The sequence below is a fragment of the Ammodytes marinus genome, assembly GCF_949987685.1.
Source record: "Ammodytes marinus genome assembly, chromosome: 21".
Classification (NCBI taxonomy): domain Eukaryota; kingdom Metazoa; phylum Chordata; class Actinopteri; order Uranoscopiformes; family Ammodytidae; genus Ammodytes; species Ammodytes marinus.
Genome location: NC_137225.1, coordinates 19,088,653 through 19,108,217, shown reverse-complemented (window position 1 = coordinate 19,108,217; position 19,565 = coordinate 19,088,653). Strand labels below are relative to the sequence as shown.

The window sequence follows — 19,565 nt, the reverse complement described above, 5'->3', positions numbered from 1 at the left end:
AGAATGTAGTGCTGTTGTTGTTTGCCTGATGATTACAACTACTAACTGTCTTTCATATCCATGGTTTGATTTTGCCCTTACTATATTTAGGTCATTGTAGACATCAGCAACAATTATTTTGGAAACAAATGCTTTACTGAGGTTTGACACCAGATGGTCACAGATGTTACAGTTTCGAAATAAATAACGGGAACCACTCTAAAGCATATTTGTTGAAGTTGTTTAGCCATTTTGAGTTGACATCTTTTTTTAATTTGTTGTAAAGTGGTACATTTCAACCCCAGTTTTAAGACTTTTTTTTGTATATCAAGGCCTTTCCTCATAAAGTAAAAGTGCTGTGTCACCCCTCATTGCAGTTGGGTAGAACAATTTGCTTGTGCATAACTTTAATTTCTTGTGAGTTACAGTGACTACTCATCTTTAAAACAACAAAGTACTATCCACTTACAACACAGTGGTTCACCCAGTCAAAATCAAATGGGTTTTTATTACAAGCATAGTTATGTTGAGAAAGGTGAAGAAGAACTGGATTCATGTTCTATGTGTCTTTCCTTTCCATCAAAGATGTCGGGGAGCGATGATCCCTGCTGGGACACTTTGGGTGGACATAGATAATATTTGTGAAGAGAAGAGCCTAACACAAAAAATAAAGTGATCCTTGTGAATGAAGTCTTGTCTGAATCTTTAAACTTTGACAATGGGGATTTCCACTGTCTCTTTTTCCAGAAAGTGTGGTGTCGTCCATTTATAATATAAGGCTGCTCTCCCTCTCATAATCACTTATTATAGCAGTGTCAGAGAAGGTGTTTATTTATGCAAATCATGGCTAGATGATCAAAAGTTCCAATTCTTCTTGCAAAAAGTATACGTTTCAAGAAACCATACTAAGCATATTAACCAATCAAATAAACTTTTTTCACACAACAGACTTGAAATTGTTTATTTGAAGGATGCAGTTACACCAGCAGGAAATTGAAAATGTAATTTCCGTCTTTGTTCTGAATTTAAGACATGTTGCCATGTGCCAGCGTGTCGTCTGGCTGCTTTCAGTTATCCTCCTGAAAAGAAAAGGGCGACCAACATTTATAGCATTCAGCCTTATTGCCAGTCTTTTGATCTAATTTTTTTCTAGTTTTCAAGGTTATTTACCAGATAAATGCTATTTTACTTGCTCATTATAATCGCTCATCGCAGTTAGAGCTGAATAAATTCATACTGGGATCACACCTCTGTTGGAGCCGGCCCAAAACCATCTTCATTTCCAAGAATGGTCCATGGTCTACGAAAGAGCTGAGGGAAAAGATGCCGTTTCCAGAGTTAATTCTGTGATCAAAGTGTATAAAACCATCCATCCTTCCATTCATTCATCCTTACAGCCACTCTCTTGATCTCCTTTTCTTGTAGTTTTCAGGGTTGTTTACCAGATAAATGCCATTTTTACTTGCAACATGTCATAAATAATCATTGGTGAGTGTTGAATAAGAATTATTCAGTTGGTTTAGGTGCAAAACCATCACCATTTAAATTTTAGAGGGCTCCATACACTGTAGTGCTGAAGGAAAATACATTTCCAGAATTTACTGTAATTCTGTGATTTAAGTGTTTAATTAATTGATACTTTCAAAATTCTAGATTATTCTATATGACAACCCTTTGTCTCTGTAGCCTGGTCCTAACGGACCTATGGTGGATAAGTCAGTACCTTGGTCTCTTCTTTAGCAGGTGATGCTGGAACCGTAGGATTTTCATCTAGCTTCATTGTCCCATTCACCTGAAGGGGGGAAATAATAATGATATATGAAAATGTACCACTCCGGTATTTTAACACATTTTCACAAGTTATTTCTACCGCCTCCTCTGAAAACTATTTTAATTTAGTTTTAATTATTAACTCCCTCACAATTTTGCTTTGCCTGATATAGAAAGGCATTGCCCTTCAATACACAAAAGACCTGTGTACATTTCCCGTAATCCAATGGCACAACAGTGGGTATTTAGCCTACTTCTAACAAGGTCATTGACTTTGGACTTCAAACAGAGCAGCAACATCATGAAGAAATTAACCTTTTCATGGAAATAGCAGCTATGTGATGAATACTGTAGGCCTTTACTGTAGCTTTTTGGGTGATTCTTAGAATTGAGAAACTAACAAATAAAATGTACTTTAAACTTTTTAAAGTACAATTTAACTTCTACTTGTTCACAACAAAGTCATAGACAAGATCAAATACTCGGACTGTGAAAGAACTAATACAATCCTGCATTTCTTTGTGTTGTTCTTTCACTTCATTTAAAGAGCAGCCTTAAAATGTTTAAAATTACATTAAACAAGTGCAAATGTAGTCTCCCCCATTGGGTCAGTTACCGTAGGTCTCACCCACATCATTTGGCACAATTCAAGACATTGCAAAGTAAAGCTGAACATATAGAAAACGAGATTTTGCAGTAAAGTAAGTTTGAAATAGTTTCAGTCTGATAGCTCGGGCAGTTTCAGATTAATATATGAAAACGACAGAAGTCTAACAGCTGTAAAACATTAAGTCCGTATTTGCAAAAATAACCAACCAATTAACATTTTACATAGGAATGACTTTTAGCCACCAGGTCTACTCACCATTGTCTCATTACCAAACCCTTGTTCATTGTTCATCGGTGATCTCAACCCTGGCTGAAAATGGACATTTAAAAGGATTTAACCATAGCCCAAGGACACGTGTTTGCTTACAAAATACATTGGATTTCAAAAAAAGCAGCTAAATAATCAATAAATTGAGAGGTTTTCAAAGAAATTGCAGAATGACACATGCTGTAAGTTTCAACTGATTGGTTGATTCTATGAAAATTAATGTAACATGTAGTTCAGTTGTTTAATTTCCGAGTATTATAAAAATGAAAATAAAAATCTGCACGGAACTAAAAATGCCATTATAATCAGACATTTATACAACAAATGTATTATAAAACATTAACTATTTTGCTGGTTATTTAGAGCGGTGTCATTTCAATTTTATTCATATTTTTGTTGTTTCATAAACTGATACTCTTTTACTGAGTAGTAACATTTAAGTAATTGCAAAGTAAATGTAAGAGAGAAAAACTTTATTTAGATCGGAATAATTAATTTTGCAGTTAAAGGGCAAAGTAAATGCAAAACAGTGAAACTTAAAGAACATAGTGCCTTGGGATTTTAAATTTTAATTAAATATATTAAAATGTACTTCTATCTTAAACTGAGGATTGTCCAGTGACATTACAGTTTACTAAACCAACTTCAATGAGAGTAAATCATTACAGCGTTCAAAGAATTAACAAATACTAAAGAATTATTTTTAATAGGTTCATTTTAGATAATTTCAGTGTCTTTTGAGATTGTGAAGCCTGGGGTAATGAAAACCAGCTACTTAATCCTTAAATGAACCCGTTTCAAAGAAAGTTTGACCTTGTAGACCCTTCCACAAATTTAAGAACATAAAATGTATACTATAGTCTTTGGATTCATTTTTTTCACATAGGCTAGAATATGATAGTTAAAGAATAAAGAACATACTACACAATTGATCTTAGTAATTAAAGTTAAATCCTTTTCGATGTCTTCTGAGATCAGAAAGTCTAAAACCAACATTAAAAAAAAACACCAATCATACCACTTGAGTCGATGCTCTGACAAGTAATCCCACCAAACAAAGTAGTATGAGCCCTCTCATATTGAACATGGACTGATCTAAATATCTGCACCATGATCTGCACACCACAGCTGCTTTTATAGTGTCAGTGTGTGTGTGTGGGTGGAGTCTTGGTGGAGACTGTTGTGTAACCAACAGTGATGTACAGTATGTTACAGAGTAAATCCATGACCGGTGAACATGTTTAAGAATTTGCAAGCCAAAGCACCTGACATTTTTTTCATTAGGTTGTTGGAGCCCAAACCAGAGTTAAAGCAGCATTGTATATTGGACTTTTATCAAATCAGGTGGCATGAAACGCATAGTTTATCCTTGGCGTGCTCACCTTATTGTTGTGAATGTAGCATAATATTGAATTTGGAGATAATTAGAGCTTGTTTTGATGTTTTTTTTGCATTAGACGATTTTTTAAAAATTAATATAGCCTATCAAATGTGACTTAATGACATAACAATGCGTAATTAGCTGTTTTAAGAATAATTTGACTTTATTCATAATAGTTGTGCGTTCATTCCATTTCAAAACGACATAGCCTAGGTTACACTGTAGTTTTTTCACTCAGAACGACATAGGTTAGGCTACATATGTAGGCCTAATCTATGTAGCCTAGTTTTGAGTGAGACAAACGACATAGGCGTAGATTTAGGGGTGGACCCGAGATTTGATTTATATGGAAAACATATATAAAAATAACATTCTTTGCACTGATGGTCTCATTTTCTGTTAGGCCTACATGTAGCCTAGCCTAATTTATGATTATCACAGGAAAAATTAGACCATTTCAGAAATATTTTAAAGTTCCTCGCAGATTGTTAACATAAAAAAGAAGACAGATTTTATTTCAGAGTGTCTGAGGGAAAAGGCACTAACCCAAACCGGGAGAGTGACATTGACTTTGAATGGGATGGGAGAGAGAGAGAGAGAGAAAGAGAGAGAGAGAGAGAGAGAGAGAGAGAGAGAGACTAGGAGAGAGGGAGAGAGAGAGGAGGGAGGGAGAGAGGGACAGAGTCAGGTTTAAATGAACATAGGCCTATATAATATGCCTAAAGTTAACACAAACCCAGGCATTCACACACACACTCTGTCTGATAGTGAACGGCCTGCAGACCCACTGGTTGTGTGTTAAAGTCAGAGATCGTATATTTGTTATTTATATGGGCCTACATTACAACATTATGAATGTAGGCCTAATAAAAACTTAAAAATTAGCCAAGCGACTGAACAGTTCATAGATTGGGCGCGCGCTCTCCCACTTTATTTGCGGTGGCTGTCGTTGCCATGACGATGAATGGAAACTTTCGAAGGTGAACGGAAGAGATGGACTGAAGCTAAGAAAGTGGCTGAAATGACCCATTCTGCTCTGAAAACCTCTGGCGCAAGTAGTACAGCGGATTTAGTTAATATATTTGGACAGTTTGACGCAGCTTGTCAGAGCTTTGACTTGAGTTTTGTTGTGTTGTCGTCGTGTTTCTGGCAGAAGTGGAATGAATGCCCACAGCAATGAGGTCGGAGTACCGGTATTTGTCCGAATCAGACCAACGGCAAACTTCGCCCCAGACCTCATTGAATGTCTTCCAGATGGTCAGGTAACTCATTTTAGTATCGCATTAACATTAATAATAAAAACGTAGCTAATTTAGCAAGCAGGAATGCTTTTTGTAATGTTTATAAAGTCAAAACAGTTGAACCGCAACCCTGTGAGAACTGCTTTATCTGATTGAATTATTTATTCCCATTTATTTTTACACTACTGTTAGTAGCTAGCTAGACTTATGTTGGCACAACTGTTTAAACAGCATGATTATTATGATAATATATAATTATACGTTTCGTCCAAACTTTGACCTGCAAAGCAGTAATGCAATGTTTACTGTGAGATTACATGTGTTCATGTTTGTCCAACTTCGTGAGCTTGCACACAGTAAACATTGTGAATTTTTCCTAATAGGCCTTTATCATGGCAGGCATTTTTACATGAAATCATCTGAGTTTGACTTGCATTGTTTGTTGCCTACTACTAGAGCTGTCAAAAATGTTCTTGATTGAGTAGTCAAATGATGATAGGAAAAAACATCTGCAAAAATGTCTCTAATTAAACTTTTACAAATGGCACTCATTCCAGCATGTTATTTGATATGCTGGAACAAGTACCATTTGTAAAAATGTGTTATAGACCAAAAAAAATAAATAATCATAAAATAATTGAAAAATTCATTAATCTTTTTTATAATATACAATATAAACAGTCACCAAATGATCATAACTGTCCAGTTTCCAAAAATGAAACCCCATTCATATATAACAAATAATCTTACTCCAAGCATCAACCTCTTTGCCTGATTTACCTGCTTTTACAACCTAGTTTTTCTTACAAACGTAAGAGTAGTATAAACACAACACAGCAGACACCTCTTGCATTTGTAAATAAACGCGTCATTGCATACACTCCCATTTTCTTTTTGTGTCTTTCCCCTCAGACCTTGAAAATCTATCCCAGGAAAGACTGCAGGAAGCGGCATGACTCCAGAAAGGGTCAGCTGAGCTCCTGGTCGTTCGCTCTGGCAGGCGTCCTGCAGGATGTTTCCCAGGAAGAGTTTTACGCCCGTGTGTGTCGACGGGTGGTACTGGGAGCGCTGGATGGCTATAATGGTACAGTTGACCTAACTAACAGTGCACACTGAACACAAATATAAACTCAACACTTTTTTTGCTCAATTTTTTTTTCATCACATCATGTTGCATCATGATAATGGATGGCCCCTCAAATGTTGGAGTGGCCTTTGATTGTGAACCAACCCTTTGCAATAATCATGCCGCCTAATCAGCATCTTGATATGCCACACCTGTCAGGTGGATGGACTATCTCAGCAAAGCAGTAGTGCTCACTAACTGAGGCCATGTATTGTCCACACATACATGGGTATTGTTTTTTGTAACCTCATGTTTTTCTGTGCCTTTTTTTGTCTTGTCATGTGAACGGAGTGATATTCTAAATCAACGTTGTGTATACTGGAAATTTCAGCTCATGAAAAATTGGAGCAAACACTAAAGTGTTGCATTTATGTGTTCAGCATCCTATGAAGTCATTTATCAAAACCAGATAAGCATACTCAACTAAATGTTGACACACTGTAGGACACACTTTAGGTGTGAGCCAGTAAAAGGACCCACATTCTCTTGATCTGGGTTTAGTTTGGCAGATTTATCTTTCTAGAAATCAGTGTTAAGACTAAGGTGTTTTACTGTCTTATGTTGTGTGTTTTTCAGGTACTGTGATGTGTTTTGGGCAGACAGGATCAGGAAAGACCTACACCATGACGGGATCCACTGAATCGTACAAGCAGAGAGGCGTGATTCCTCGGGCCATTCAGGAGGTAAATCGCCACACGTAGAAAAAAAAAATTCAGCTCATAAAACACATTGACGGCTTCACTTAAGTAAAAACATTTTTTTTCTTTAATATGGTGTTTAGGTGTTTGAGGAGTTGGAAAAAAGGACCGACCATGCCTTCTCTGTGCACCTGTCCTACCTAGAGATTTACAATGAGACCTTGGTGGACCTGCTGTCATCTTTGCCCGGCTCGCCACACGTGACTCCCCGCGGTCTGGCGGTGATGGAGGAGCCGGGCAGAGGCGTGTTCATCAGAGGGTTGTCTCTACTCCCTGTCCACAACGAGGAGGAGGCTCTCAATCTGCTCTTTGAGGCATGTGGTCTCAAGCTTACTGCTGTACAACCTGTGGAACTTGAAGGAATAATTCATTCTTTTATATGATCAACAAGCATGAAATGTAATTGTTTTAATGCTTTACAGATCAGCATCATGTTTTTATTTGTAGATATTGTTCCCAATGTACCACTGCTCATGTAGAAGACCACCATCGCTGCTTTTCTATGCCTATTTAATTCTTATGTTCTCTAATCAGCGTTGGTTAGCTTGGCTGGAAACACAGTGCAATGTTAATGATTTATGGATGAATAAACTTAAAGTTGAACCCTGATAGAAATTGAAATTGCTTCTTTTTCTCAGGGTGAGATGAATCGCATTATTGGATCTCATTCGTTGAACAGGATTTCCTCCCGGTCCCACTGTATCTTCACTGTGCATATAGAGGTATGAGTCCAATTACTTATGTCATTTACCGTTGTTTACAGTGGCCTTGTGCCTTTTCCTGACAGCTGAGTAAATGTCTTTCTCGTTCAGTCTCGCTCACGGACTTTGTCTGACGCCAAGTACGTCACCTCCAAGCTGAATCTGGTGGATTTGGCCGGGTCAGAAAGGCTGGGAAAGACTGGGGTGAGTTTGAGGGTGTCTGACTTTACTTTACTTCTTACGAAACATGTTGGCTGCTTAGTATATTACAAGTTTCTTTTGATCCAATCTAAGTGAGAACAGAATATTGACCCTCTTTTTCATGTCATTTCATGTTACATTGTCACACTTAATGTCACCTGTTCGCACTTCATGTCATCTTGGTCTTTCTTCCAGTCAGAGGGTCAGATGTTAAAGGAGGCTGTCTACATCAATAAGTCCTTGACGTTCCTGGAGCAGGCCATCCTGGCATTAGCTGACCGTCGCAGAGATCACATTCCCTTCAGACAAACTAAACTCACACATGCCCTCAAAGATTCACTGGGTGAGACAGCCAGCGCCTGCTTTATTAAAGCTTATAGCCCATAATTGGGGTGCTTTTTCATTGTGTAATACTTACAACATACCAAAATAATGTGTTTCTGAAGGAGGGAACTGCAACACTGTGCTAGTGGCCAACATCTACGGTGAGGCTGCACAGATAGACGAAACAGTAAGGAGTGGAATATATGTTATATAAAAACAAAGCAGTCCTTCTCTCAGCCTTCATGGTGCCATTTCAGCTCTAGATGATAATTCATATTCGTTGCAGCTTTCTACTCTGCGTTTTGCCAGCAGAATGAAGTGTGTCCGGACTGACACCATTGTTAATGTACACATTGATCCAGCTGTGAGTTCACATGATATTACACCTACTTTGTACTATCACATAAAAACTACTCTAAGTAGGAAGGAATAATATTATGTAATATTTTAATTTAGAGTCAACATTGTGCTAAACTCTTTGTGTAAGTCCTCTGACAATATATTGCTATTGTGATAGGCTCAGATCAAGAAACTTGAGAAGGACGTACGGTGGCTGAAGGAGGAACTGTCCATCTACAATACACTGGTGAGCAGAATTAGAAGGAATTTAGTGAGACAGCAAAGAAAGTTGTTGTTTCGCAGGTCAGCATAATCTTTGAATCTGCTATATTATAAACTTTCCAAGAAATATTTTTTATTTAGAAAGAAAATGCTGTTATTCAACCTGTATTAAAGTATGTCAATTACATATGTTTTATAGTGCGTCCTAATGATTATTGAACACATTTCAGTTGGTTCATAGTTTTGGTTCATATCTTTCCTCAGGGGAGCCGGACGAGCATCTCGTACGATCGGTTATCTGAAGCCCAGCTAGCCGAGATCCACAACCAGGTTGAGAGGTATCTAGAGGGAAGTCTGAAGGAAATCAGTGTGAGAACATAACAAAGAACACAGCTCTGTCATACCCAAAAGTTTGGCTCGGAACTGTCATTTTGAAGGCTTTCTCATCAAATTACAGATCATAAATATCAGGCAGGTCCAAGCAGTGTTCGCCCAGTTTAAGCTTGCCGTGCAGTGAGTATTATCTACCTTTTGAGATCTGCCAACTTTAAAATGAAGTGTTTGTTTTCAAAAACTTTTGAACAAGGTCTTACTTGTGAATAGTAAGAGATCAAAGCATGCTTATGTGAGCAGGGAACAGGAGCAGAAGGTGAAGGAGAAAGACCAATGTGCTAAGGCAGCTGCTTCCAAGGTCAGTCAACATCTGATTCACTGCCCATAACACCTCATTAAAACTATCAGTTGTAAATGTATTTTTCTGTCGAAGCAGTGACAGGCCTGTTTTGTGAACAGTTCATTGTTATTGCGCAGTAAGTGTTGTGAACTCTTTAGGAGTGGGATACCAGAGGCCACACTGAGGATGTGGAGGCTGGCAGCGGTGGGGCGTCCGCTCACTCTCCCAAAAACAACGTTTGCACAAATTCAACCAAAGCCAAAACCAAAGCCAAGTCCAGGGAAAAACCAAGGTCAGTCAACATTTAAGACTAAAGGGGCATAATGTGCTGATATTCACACACTTTAATGTGAACATTTCTATAACAATGTAAAATGTTTTTGTTTCCACTTTACTCTATGTTTTGGCAGAACCATGTACATTTTTGTGAAATTAAAACTCTACATTCAAATGATCCTTCACATCTGCCCGATTGCTTGTGTGCTGACTAAGTTAAATAAAAAATTTTTTTTTCTAATGGCAAACCCAATGTGATTATCCAGCCAAAGCAAAAAGAACGAGGAGGAGAGTCCAGCTCAGAGGAAGCGTGTGGAAAGCGCCTCCAAATCCAAGACCAATTCTGTCCAGACTCCAGAGCGGGAACCCGAGCCTCAGGAACCAGACACAGAGGGTCAGGACACACAGGAACCACAACCACTTGGCAGTGAACACTTCCACTCCGAGTAGGTTTATCATATGAATATAGTCTTATCTATTTGAAGGGGGACGAAAAATCACTTTTTGTCAAAATCCGTGACTATCCCGCTACCTACCGTACTGTGTGTGTTGAAAATCTGGTGTTAATAGACAGCCTAAGCTCTGGTAACTGGTATGTTAACAAAAGGGGCCCACTGTAGTTAGCAACATGCCTGTTTACAGAGCCTAGGCTGTGAATTAACACTGGATTATTTTCAGTGCACACACAGTACAGAGGTAGTGGATTGTGAGGAGATATTCACTGATTTTGACGACAATAATTCTCTAGAATCGCTGACTCCTCCTTTAATGATCATCTGTGGTATCTTTGCTAGTCCTATATATGGTATGTTCACGGTGTTGTTTAATACCCTCTCAGCTCACCTCCACCCAAAGTAGACGCCTTTGAAGATTTTAAGATTGGACCAGGCAGCGACATCAACCGCATCCTGAAGGAGAACAAGTCTGTGCTGCTGGAACGCCGTAGTATTCTCCTACAGCTCACTGAGGAGGTCAACGCTGTAAAGAGAGAGATAGACTGCACCACTGCCGCTTTGCAGCAACACGAGAACAGAGGAGGACAAGGTACTCCCAGAAAATACATGGAAAGAATGGTAGATGCCTTGATTTGTGCTTTACTGTTCTTAAACATACTATTTCTGTAATGAGAGCTATTTCTTGTTAAAACCTTTTCCTAGATAAGTTGAATGTCAGATAGTGACTTTCAATTTTTTGTACCGATTTATTTTAGATCCACCTAATTGCAGTGGGTCACTATTCAGCGCAAAATGTCCTACGCTGCATTGTGTGCTTCAGCGTGGCAGCCAATACTTATTTTCTTATTCTGGTTTAGCCTTCGATCATTTATGAGTAGATTTGTAGTATATGGTTCATTCATAGACAAACATAACTATTCACTTCCTTATTATGTGTTTTATTCTTCAAATAGAGTATAGTCCAGATCTGGCATACAAAGGGTTAGGATTATGAATGCAGCAGACCAACATTTCACTTCATCAGTTGTTAAACCTTTCATACTATGCTCCTCCTGATACGATAGTGTTTCTGGGTTATCAATCCAATTTTCTTTTTCTTTGAAGGTCAGTATATGGTTCTGGAGGGGGACCCTGTGCTGCAGGAGCCAGATGCCTCTTTATTGATGCAGCTTAGAAACCAAAAGTCCCTGTACCGGCAGAGATACGAGGTGCTGTGTGACATCAAGGCTGAGGTCAGCTACTGTCAGCACCTTGTGGATAGCTGCAGGGTGCGCCTGCTTTCTGGTCAGTTCTCATAAATATCGTAGATCTGCATCATAAATGAAACAACTGCTGCCTTAAAAAGTTCAGAAAGATAATGAATCGTTTTTGTGTGTCTTAGAATTTGAGAACTGGTATAAGAAGTCTTTCCTGATGGCTGAGGAGGAGCTGGACATAGCTATGGAGAAGACACCAACACAAGTGAGTGCGCATCTCACATAGAAAATAAATAATACTTCCGTTTAGATTCATTAAGAAATACATTTACATAAAGCCAAAAGAACAGGTGCATGACTCACTTATTAAAGAGTTTTATATTTGTTAACCAGTCTGCTGCAATGAATCATATTGCAATAAATGGAGAGGAAATCCTTTTTGTTTTGATGTGTTTCAAAATCAGTCTTTGGAGCAGCTTGATCTGGACAGCACCAGCTCTGATCCATTCTACAACGCTCGCTACAGAGCGCTGAAAAGGGTTGGTGTCCTTTTTATTTTTTTTACATCGAATGAATGAATGCTTATTTCATCCAGTGGTATAAAGTGAATGATGGCTATTTACTCAACTGTAAAAAAATAATATTATAATTGTATTGTCTCTACAGAGGAATAGCAAAGTGTCCTTCACTCAAGTGCAGAGGAATTTGTCTGCAGGGTCTGGACAGAGAAGGCTTCCTCCAATTCTACCTGTTACATAAGTGAGTTTCATGTAGAAACTAAAGTTGGTGTATACATGTGACATAGTGTACCCATTGTCCAACAAATACAATTTTTTTTTCTATATTGAATCTGCATTACATTTTGTACATTCATTAATCACAAAAAGACACAACACAACAAATCAGCTTCTTAAATGAAAAGTAAAATTTATTATTCCTGAACCACAAAATAGACTTCTTTGGTTGTACAAATTCACTAGTTACAGTCTTGTATGAGCTCTAACCCTTGACCCTAGGACTTCTGACCCTTTCCATCCGAACTGTTTGCAAGTAAAAGCCCCCAAACAGAACTCAAGACAAAAGAATAAACACAAAAACTTGAAACACTGCATTAATAATGTAGTGAAACCCATCTGAAAAAGAGATTTATCTACTAAGTTTAAAAAAAGATATCAGCCATTGCAAATGTTATCAAACAAACTGAATTTCAGTCAGTGAGAGCAACATGGAAAGCTAGCATTAGAAGACCCTACATTAAATTAAACACATTCTGTGATTCTGAAAAAATACCCATCAGATACAGAAACTGACAGTATGTCAAGCAGTCAACTGAAGGTCTGAATGAGATCAATGTCTAGAGAGGGATTTCTAATCTGTTGCGCCTCTCGGCTCTCCCATTAACAAACCAATATACATGCAGAGAGCATCCCAATACCAAACCTGTCCTCTAGGTCAAGACTGGCTCAGTTTCAAACACAGAGTTTGCTTTCCTTTCACTATTTGTACATTATTCACACAATAATAAATGATTTTTCAGTGGCATCAGATTTAAATTAACCATAGACAGAAAAATAAAGCACCTGCTACCTTCACGTCACTCTGGAATACCTCCAGACATTTCAATTATAGAAATGAATGATTCACATTGATAAAATGAATACCCTAAAAAGGGCAGGGTAAGTACCATTAATAAGTGAATGATGCTAAAAATGCATGTTGCGAAACTTTAATATTCTGAACTGTTCATCAGCTCAATGGCCTCCAGTGTAGTCGTTTTTTTCTACAGGGGGAATGCAACACAATCAATAAACCTAAAACAAGGTTCACCAACATCTTGTTGTGACACTGATGTGCACCAGCTATACTCTGTCCAATATCATTTTTAGATATCCTTCTCTCAGAAACCCCTGGTCAATTCATATGTATATAAAGTAGATTCAATGATAAAGTCATATGCAATTCATTAATTGAAAGCGTTGCCATGGTGACCCATAACTGTCATTGAAATTTATTTCATGATATTATTATTATTATGACGAACATCCATAGTGCTCTTTGGATCGGTTAAAATAGAAGGCCTTCAATTTGAGTAAAACGATAAAAACAATAAATTACTTAAGATATGTTCTTAAAAGGCTGATCAGTGGCAGGGCAAGAAAGATATGAAAGTTTATTTTAAAAGCTCTACACAATGTGTGACTGTGAAGGTAGCAGGATGTTCCCTCCTAAATTAATATATACACTCCTGTCCGCCCATGTCTCAAGAAAGCTCTGCCATTTTACAATCTAGTCACTGAAAGCCTAAAAATATAATTGAAAAAGTTAGTATAGCTATGACCCATTTCTTTTCTTTTCCAGTATGTTTTTTTTAAACAGTAAAATCATTTGAGGTGCAAAAAAAAAAAAAAAAAAAAACTTTGCTCACTTCCTTTTTAAAATACATAACCTTCTACGTATGTTAACCGAGTGTAGACCAATCAAAGCAGAAGCAAAAATCCTAGCTAACCACATCAGCTCTTTGTTGCCCTTGAGGGTGTTGAGCAACTTGCTAACTCATCCACAGACTGTATAGGCAAGACTGGCACGCAGGATATAAGTGTGTTTGTGTGGTGACCATAGCTTCATAGTCTCTGTAGTGGTTATATATAGGAGAGTAAATCTTGCTCTACTGACACTGTGTGTAGTGTTTTAGTTTCCCACGTGTTACCAGTGTTCCACAATGTAAAATGTGTGTGTACGCATTGTGTCTTGGGATTTCTTCTCTCAGTGTGAGCTGTTACGTGGGCACGGCGGTTTCCAGGCTGCGGCGGCCCTGCCTCAGTTTGCGCTTGTTGCTGTACAGAGCCATTTCCTCCAGGGCTGAGGTGGCAGGCACCGGGGTGGTGGCCTCGGCCTCGGGGCTCGCAGCAGGCCCTACACAACACAACCAAAGACAGGGCAACTTTAGTCACAGGTACAGTGACTCCGGCAGCTGTAGAGCGTTGGACTGATGAGAAAGATGGATCCCTTAAACCTGCGAGAGAAGCGACAGCTCAGCAGCTGGAAACAACAAGGACCCAAAAGCTGCGAGCAGAAAACTGAAGCACCCAGTGACTGCATGTTTAAACCAGCCACCTCAACAAGTTCTGTATCAAAACTGGCAAGTGTCAATGCCATTAAAGTTACTTTAATAACCAATTTACAATCCCATTGTTTCAAATCTCTGTTCACATGCACTTAAATAACTGTGTTGTGGTCGGCTTCTTTACAGGCTGATTTATGGCTAAGTACACAGACATTGTCAGTGTGCGACGTGTTTGGACTTTGGAAATGGTTCGGGTACTTTAAACATTTAGCAATTTGGTCAGTTTTGCCACTAGTAGCAATGCATCCTTGTGTTTTAAAATAAATCCATTGAGAATCAGAGAGAACCTGAAAGAAACACAAAGTAGCCTCAAGAAGTCTAAAAAGGTGTTTCCTCCACTAAAACATAATATTCAGATATATTTGCACTTAAGAAGGAAAAGTTTCACGCCCACCACTAAGCTGAAAAAAATGAGAAAGCTGCATATTGCATCACTAGAATCAGTAAGCCATGCTTCCAAGATAAGGTAGACTTTGATGGTGACCTGCTTCATGTATTCAACATTTACAGTGGCCAGGTTGTCTAAGTGCATGCAACTACATTTCAACCTGGTTTGTGTGAATGTGAACACACTGACATCACCATGAAAATAAGTAAAACACTCCGAGCTATGAGTAACTACTAGTTTCAGTCAACGCTTTAAAAACCTCCATGCACAGTCTGGATCAGTGGTTAGTGTGAGATCATTAGTTTAACACAGCAACTTCCACTTTGGGCTCAACATCAGTGGTGGGCAGCAGCAGACCAAGCACACCCAGGTAGACACACATTTGTCTCAATACCCAAACCCACAGTTTGCCACACAGCTAGATTTAGGTTATGTTGGATTATAAATGCACAAACCAACATACAATCTCACACACCCAAAAAACAACTGTTCACCGGATCCTACCAATAGGAGCTGCTTATTCCAGGTCACCTGAATCAAAGGGGTACATGAAATTGACTTAATTAATGCGTTTCTTATTGGGCACACACATATTTCCCACTTAAAAGGTGTCAGCGATTCTAGAGAAAGGTTTTTGTCAAAAGCAGTGAATATCTCAGTGATCCATTACTCATCCGCACTGTGTGTGCGCTGAAAACAAATCTGGTGTTAATACACAGACTAGGCTCTGTAAACTGGTATGTAAACAATGGGGCCCCCATAGCTAGGAAAATGCCTGTTTACAGAGCCTAGGCTGTGTATTAACACTGGATTTTTTTCTTCCATCGCACACAGTACGGACAGGGAGCGGATCGAGGAATTATTCAACATGCATTCTCCAGAATAGTGGACACCACCGTTAACCCTTCCTTTTCTGATAGAATCTGAAATACTGGATAGCTTCTCCACTCACCTGGATTGATGGAGCCGTCGTCAATGAACTGCATGTCATCGATAGTGTCCGGGGACTGGAAGGCAAGAAGAGAGGGTAAATATCTGCAGTTTCAGTGACCTGTACCCCAAGGAAATCCTCCACCATGTGAGCAGGGACACGGTGAGGAGACGTGCCAGCTGCTCACTGCCGGTTATGAAGACAGCGCAGAAGCTTCCAATGTTTCACAGCCACAAAAAGCAACAGTACCTCCACTCTACTAACTCCCCCGGGAAAGACTGGCATGTTAAAAGTAAGGGAGGTTAAGTTAGGGTCATCAGTTCCGGGGTTTGTTGTGTAGTGCAGGCACATCCACGAAGAGACAGCAAACAGAGCAACAGTACAGCACCAACAGGAGTCACCAAGGCACAATGGAAAACCAGGCAGAATGTGTAGTTGTTGTCATAGACTATTACTGACAATGTTTTCCTCTTTTATCAGTGTTCAGAAGTTGTTTATTCAACTTAGGTATAAACTCTAGGGACAGCTATGACCTGTGAACCAAGGATCCTGTGACCGACCTAGCTCAACTGGTCACAAGTAAACTGTTGGCTGACAATATTTGGATTTTTGTGTATTTTAGTTTAATCTTATAGGACACGCTGGTTGACTTTTTGGTTGAGAAGACATTTGTTGTCTTTGCCGTCTCTTTGATTCTAGTCTTTCTGTGGGCGACAAGAATCTGATGGATGCTTTTTGGTAGTTTCTCTTTCATAGTAATTGATATATTTTCCGCTGTCATGTGACCCTGTCCTTGCAGACCGTAGTGACACACAACCTTTAACAGAAATATGAAGCACTATGCCAACATTTACATACAATGAAATGTAATACATTACATCCGCCAAAGGGAGAACAAATTGAGGTCACTGTGCAACAACCAAACAACACCAGATCCCACACTGAGTGACACAGACGACCACACGGTACTTGACCCCACCTGGATAAATAATTAAAGAACATGTCCAGAAAAAAGCCCTGCAGACTCCATCACCACTCCAGGATTCCCGCTTCCACTCCCTAAACTACGTCGCACAAACCTACACCAAACCTGAACCCTAATGATCTCACAGATCAGTGTATATAAAGCCGGAGCATGGGAGGACATCTAGTGAAAAATTTAAATTATTCCTTTTTACCTGAATATGTGACTTGTGCTTGAAACAAAATGGCCGATGGAAGTGAATGTGAGAGTGGATGGGATGCAGAGTGAGTTTGTGGCCCCCGGAACCAATTCTGGTTAGTGGGATCAAAAACCTGTCTGCATGTTAATATCCGTGATTGATTGGTTAGCTGATAGATAGATAGATAGATGGGTGTGAAAGGTTACTGAAGGTTACTGCTACAGATGCTCTTACATTCGTGAGTAGTAGGTGGAAGGCAGAACATGAGGGAGATCCAGGACACATTTTATTTATAGTAAGTTCTCTCTCTGCGAGTTAGTATTAGTGAGCCATAACCGCTATAGTGCAGAGCAGGAAGTACTGATCAACCATTGAGCCGAATCCTAGACTTTAGTGGAAGTGATGCCTCTTGATTTAACATAGAAACGAGAGGGGAGGGAGGAGGAGACTGGGACCCCGGGAGCTCAGCATGCAGCCAATACCTGGATGTCGTATACGGGTTTGGAAGAAGGAATGGCAGCAAACTGTCGGTAGTCAAACTTCTTTGACGACAGGGACTAGAAGGATAGCAAACGGGAATGAGCAAAAGATGTGGGAGAAGGGGAAACAAGGTGAGAGAGGAGGGTCGGATAAAGTATAGAAAAGAGGAGATAAGGGCAGAAAGGTAAAGGTCAAAAGTAGGGGTGTAACGATACATCAATATAGAAATTGAAATATCGATTCATTGGCAAAATATCGAATCGCATCGATGCAATGACCAGACAATGTATATGGCCATCTGTAATATAAACTTTAATTTTGCCATTCTCTCTCGCGTCTGGGTGACACTATTTCCACTAAAAAGATGGATTGTTTTTAATTTAAATATTTTGAAGACCTCAGAAATAAAATGGTAAAATCATATATTAGTTGTTTTTTGTGTGTTAAATAGGCATAATATCTTCTCATATCGATCGCAGGCCCCTGAATCAAATCAAATCTAAGTAGTATCGCGGCAGACTTTGTGATATTGAGAAATATCTTATATACATATTATTCGCTGTCCAATTAATCGCTCCTATATCGTATCAGGACGAAACCAACAATTTACACCCCTAGTCAAAGTAGAGGAGAGGAAAAGTAATAGGAGAAAAGGATGAGGGAATAGAAAAAGGAGTGGTGGGAGGCAGAGAGGCTGATGGGTGATTCAAACAGCCAGCTGTGACTGAATTGACTAGAGTGACAATGAGCAAGATGGAGGATTAATGCCGATGTGTTTTGATGCAAATCTATGTTTTTCCCCTTTTTCCAGCTTGTAAACCAGCAATCTAATGTGTTGCCTTTCTCAAATGAAGCTGCAAAGTCCGTGTTAACAGCTCTGTGCAAATATTTGATGATTCAAGCTCTCCAAGTACGTACAAGGGATAAAGTAAACTGTTGACAGACACAAAAGACCAGTGAGAGAAATCAGTTAAGAACAAAATGGGAATTGAGAAAAAACAAAAAATGTTTGGTGCTTACCAGCCTGCCGGGGGAGGTTAATCCTCGAGGACTGAGCTCTGTCGGGGGTAAAAACAAAATATGTGAAAATCATCAAGAATAAATCCAAAGCACACGTCTTTAGAAAAAGGTTCAAAATAAAAACTTTATTAAAACTGGCACATTCTACCACTAGAATAAGATTAAAAACATTACTTGGAAAACATGTTTAGTTAAGCAGTGGTAGGAATTAAATAAGTAAATATCCAATTGTTATGTACTTTTCAAAACACTAACAGGATGGGGGGAAAAAACAACGAAAAAATAGGGTAAGAAATGTGAAGGAAATCATTACAGGTATTGCGATACTCAGTTAAAACCGCTGCTGATGTTAAAATAGTCTCTAAAGATAAGTTTGTAAAGGTGGGCAGCTTTCTACCTTCCATAGGTGTTGGAGAGGGTGTGGGTGCAGGCGAGGGCGACTCCGTCAGCTGGTCTAGTGTGCCGCGCTTCTTCCCGTCTCGAGACTTGGCGATGACCATCTGAGCTTTCAGCGCGTCTTGCTCCAGAGACTTCATTCTACAAAGAAAATCGACCACCATAAGATAAATGCTTGAAGGATACAAGAACATAAATATACAGAAAAAGGCACAGGCGGGTGCTGTGCCAATAATAACACCTAATTGTGGGTGCTCCTTGTCCTGGTCTGCTGTGACAAAACAACCAGTTTAAATTTTGCACAATGAGACGCATTCCAGGAAAAGGACGACCTACTGCTAAGTAGGCTCCACCCTCAACTGACGAGCAGCTTACAAACTCACTGCGGGATGATGTTAGTACAAATAGAATGAAAATCAAGAACAGCAATGCGCAAATGAAAAGAGTGCTGCAGAGAGAGTGGGGGACAAGACAGAGAAAGGACAGAGAGGGGGGAGCTAGAAGCTATAGAAACAGCAAAGACGTGCAGAAGCAAGACAGCACTTGAAAGGCATCAGAAGCACTGCCACAGGGTTGCTGTGAGCGCTTGCTTGGACCTTTCCAA

The 19,565-nt window shown here is 39.3% G+C and overlaps 2 protein-coding genes across 15 annotated transcripts in view; one reads left to right on the top strand and one right to left on the bottom strand.

The window, feature by feature from the left end:
- Positions 1-5,167: 5,167 nt before the first annotated feature.
- On the top strand, positions 5,168-12,792 carry kif9 (kinesin family member 9; the record flags this gene model as incomplete). Its single annotated transcript, XM_080050075.1, has 20 exons — positions 5,168-5,269; positions 6,161-6,332; positions 6,951-7,057; positions 7,156-7,386; positions 7,711-7,794; positions 7,885-7,977; positions 8,170-8,317; positions 8,421-8,485; positions 8,585-8,662; positions 8,816-8,884; positions 9,124-9,228; positions 9,317-9,372; positions 9,493-9,550; positions 9,691-9,824; positions 10,075-10,254; positions 10,647-10,852; positions 11,368-11,547; positions 11,645-11,724; positions 11,924-11,998; positions 12,757-12,792. The coding sequence occupies 20 exons, from the start codon at positions 5,168-5,170 to the stop codon at positions 12,790-12,792; spliced, it is 2,259 nt and encodes a 752-aa protein (XP_079906201.1).
- The window catches only part of scrib (scribble planar cell polarity protein), a 69,162-nt gene continuing 61,958 nt past the window's right edge, over positions 12,362-19,565 (bottom strand). For 9 of the 14 annotated variants that reach the window (XM_080050230.1, XM_080050231.1, XM_080050237.1 and 6 more), the window contains 5 exons: positions 18,963-19,102; positions 18,566-18,603; positions 17,548-17,622; positions 15,924-15,978; positions 12,362-14,372 (listed from right to left, as the gene is read on the bottom strand). In XM_080050230.1, the coding sequence (XP_079906356.1) occupies positions 14,236-14,372; positions 15,924-15,978; positions 17,548-17,622; positions 18,566-18,603; positions 18,963-19,102 (445 nt within the window). In that variant the 3' untranslated portion in view covers positions 12,362-14,235. Of the gene's footprint in view, positions 14,373-15,446; positions 15,503-15,923; positions 15,979-17,547; positions 17,623-18,565; positions 18,604-18,962; positions 19,103-19,565 lie in introns of all 14 variants that reach the window. The other 5 variants (XM_080050240.1, XM_080050234.1, XM_080050242.1 and 2 more) reach the window with 4 other exon arrangements.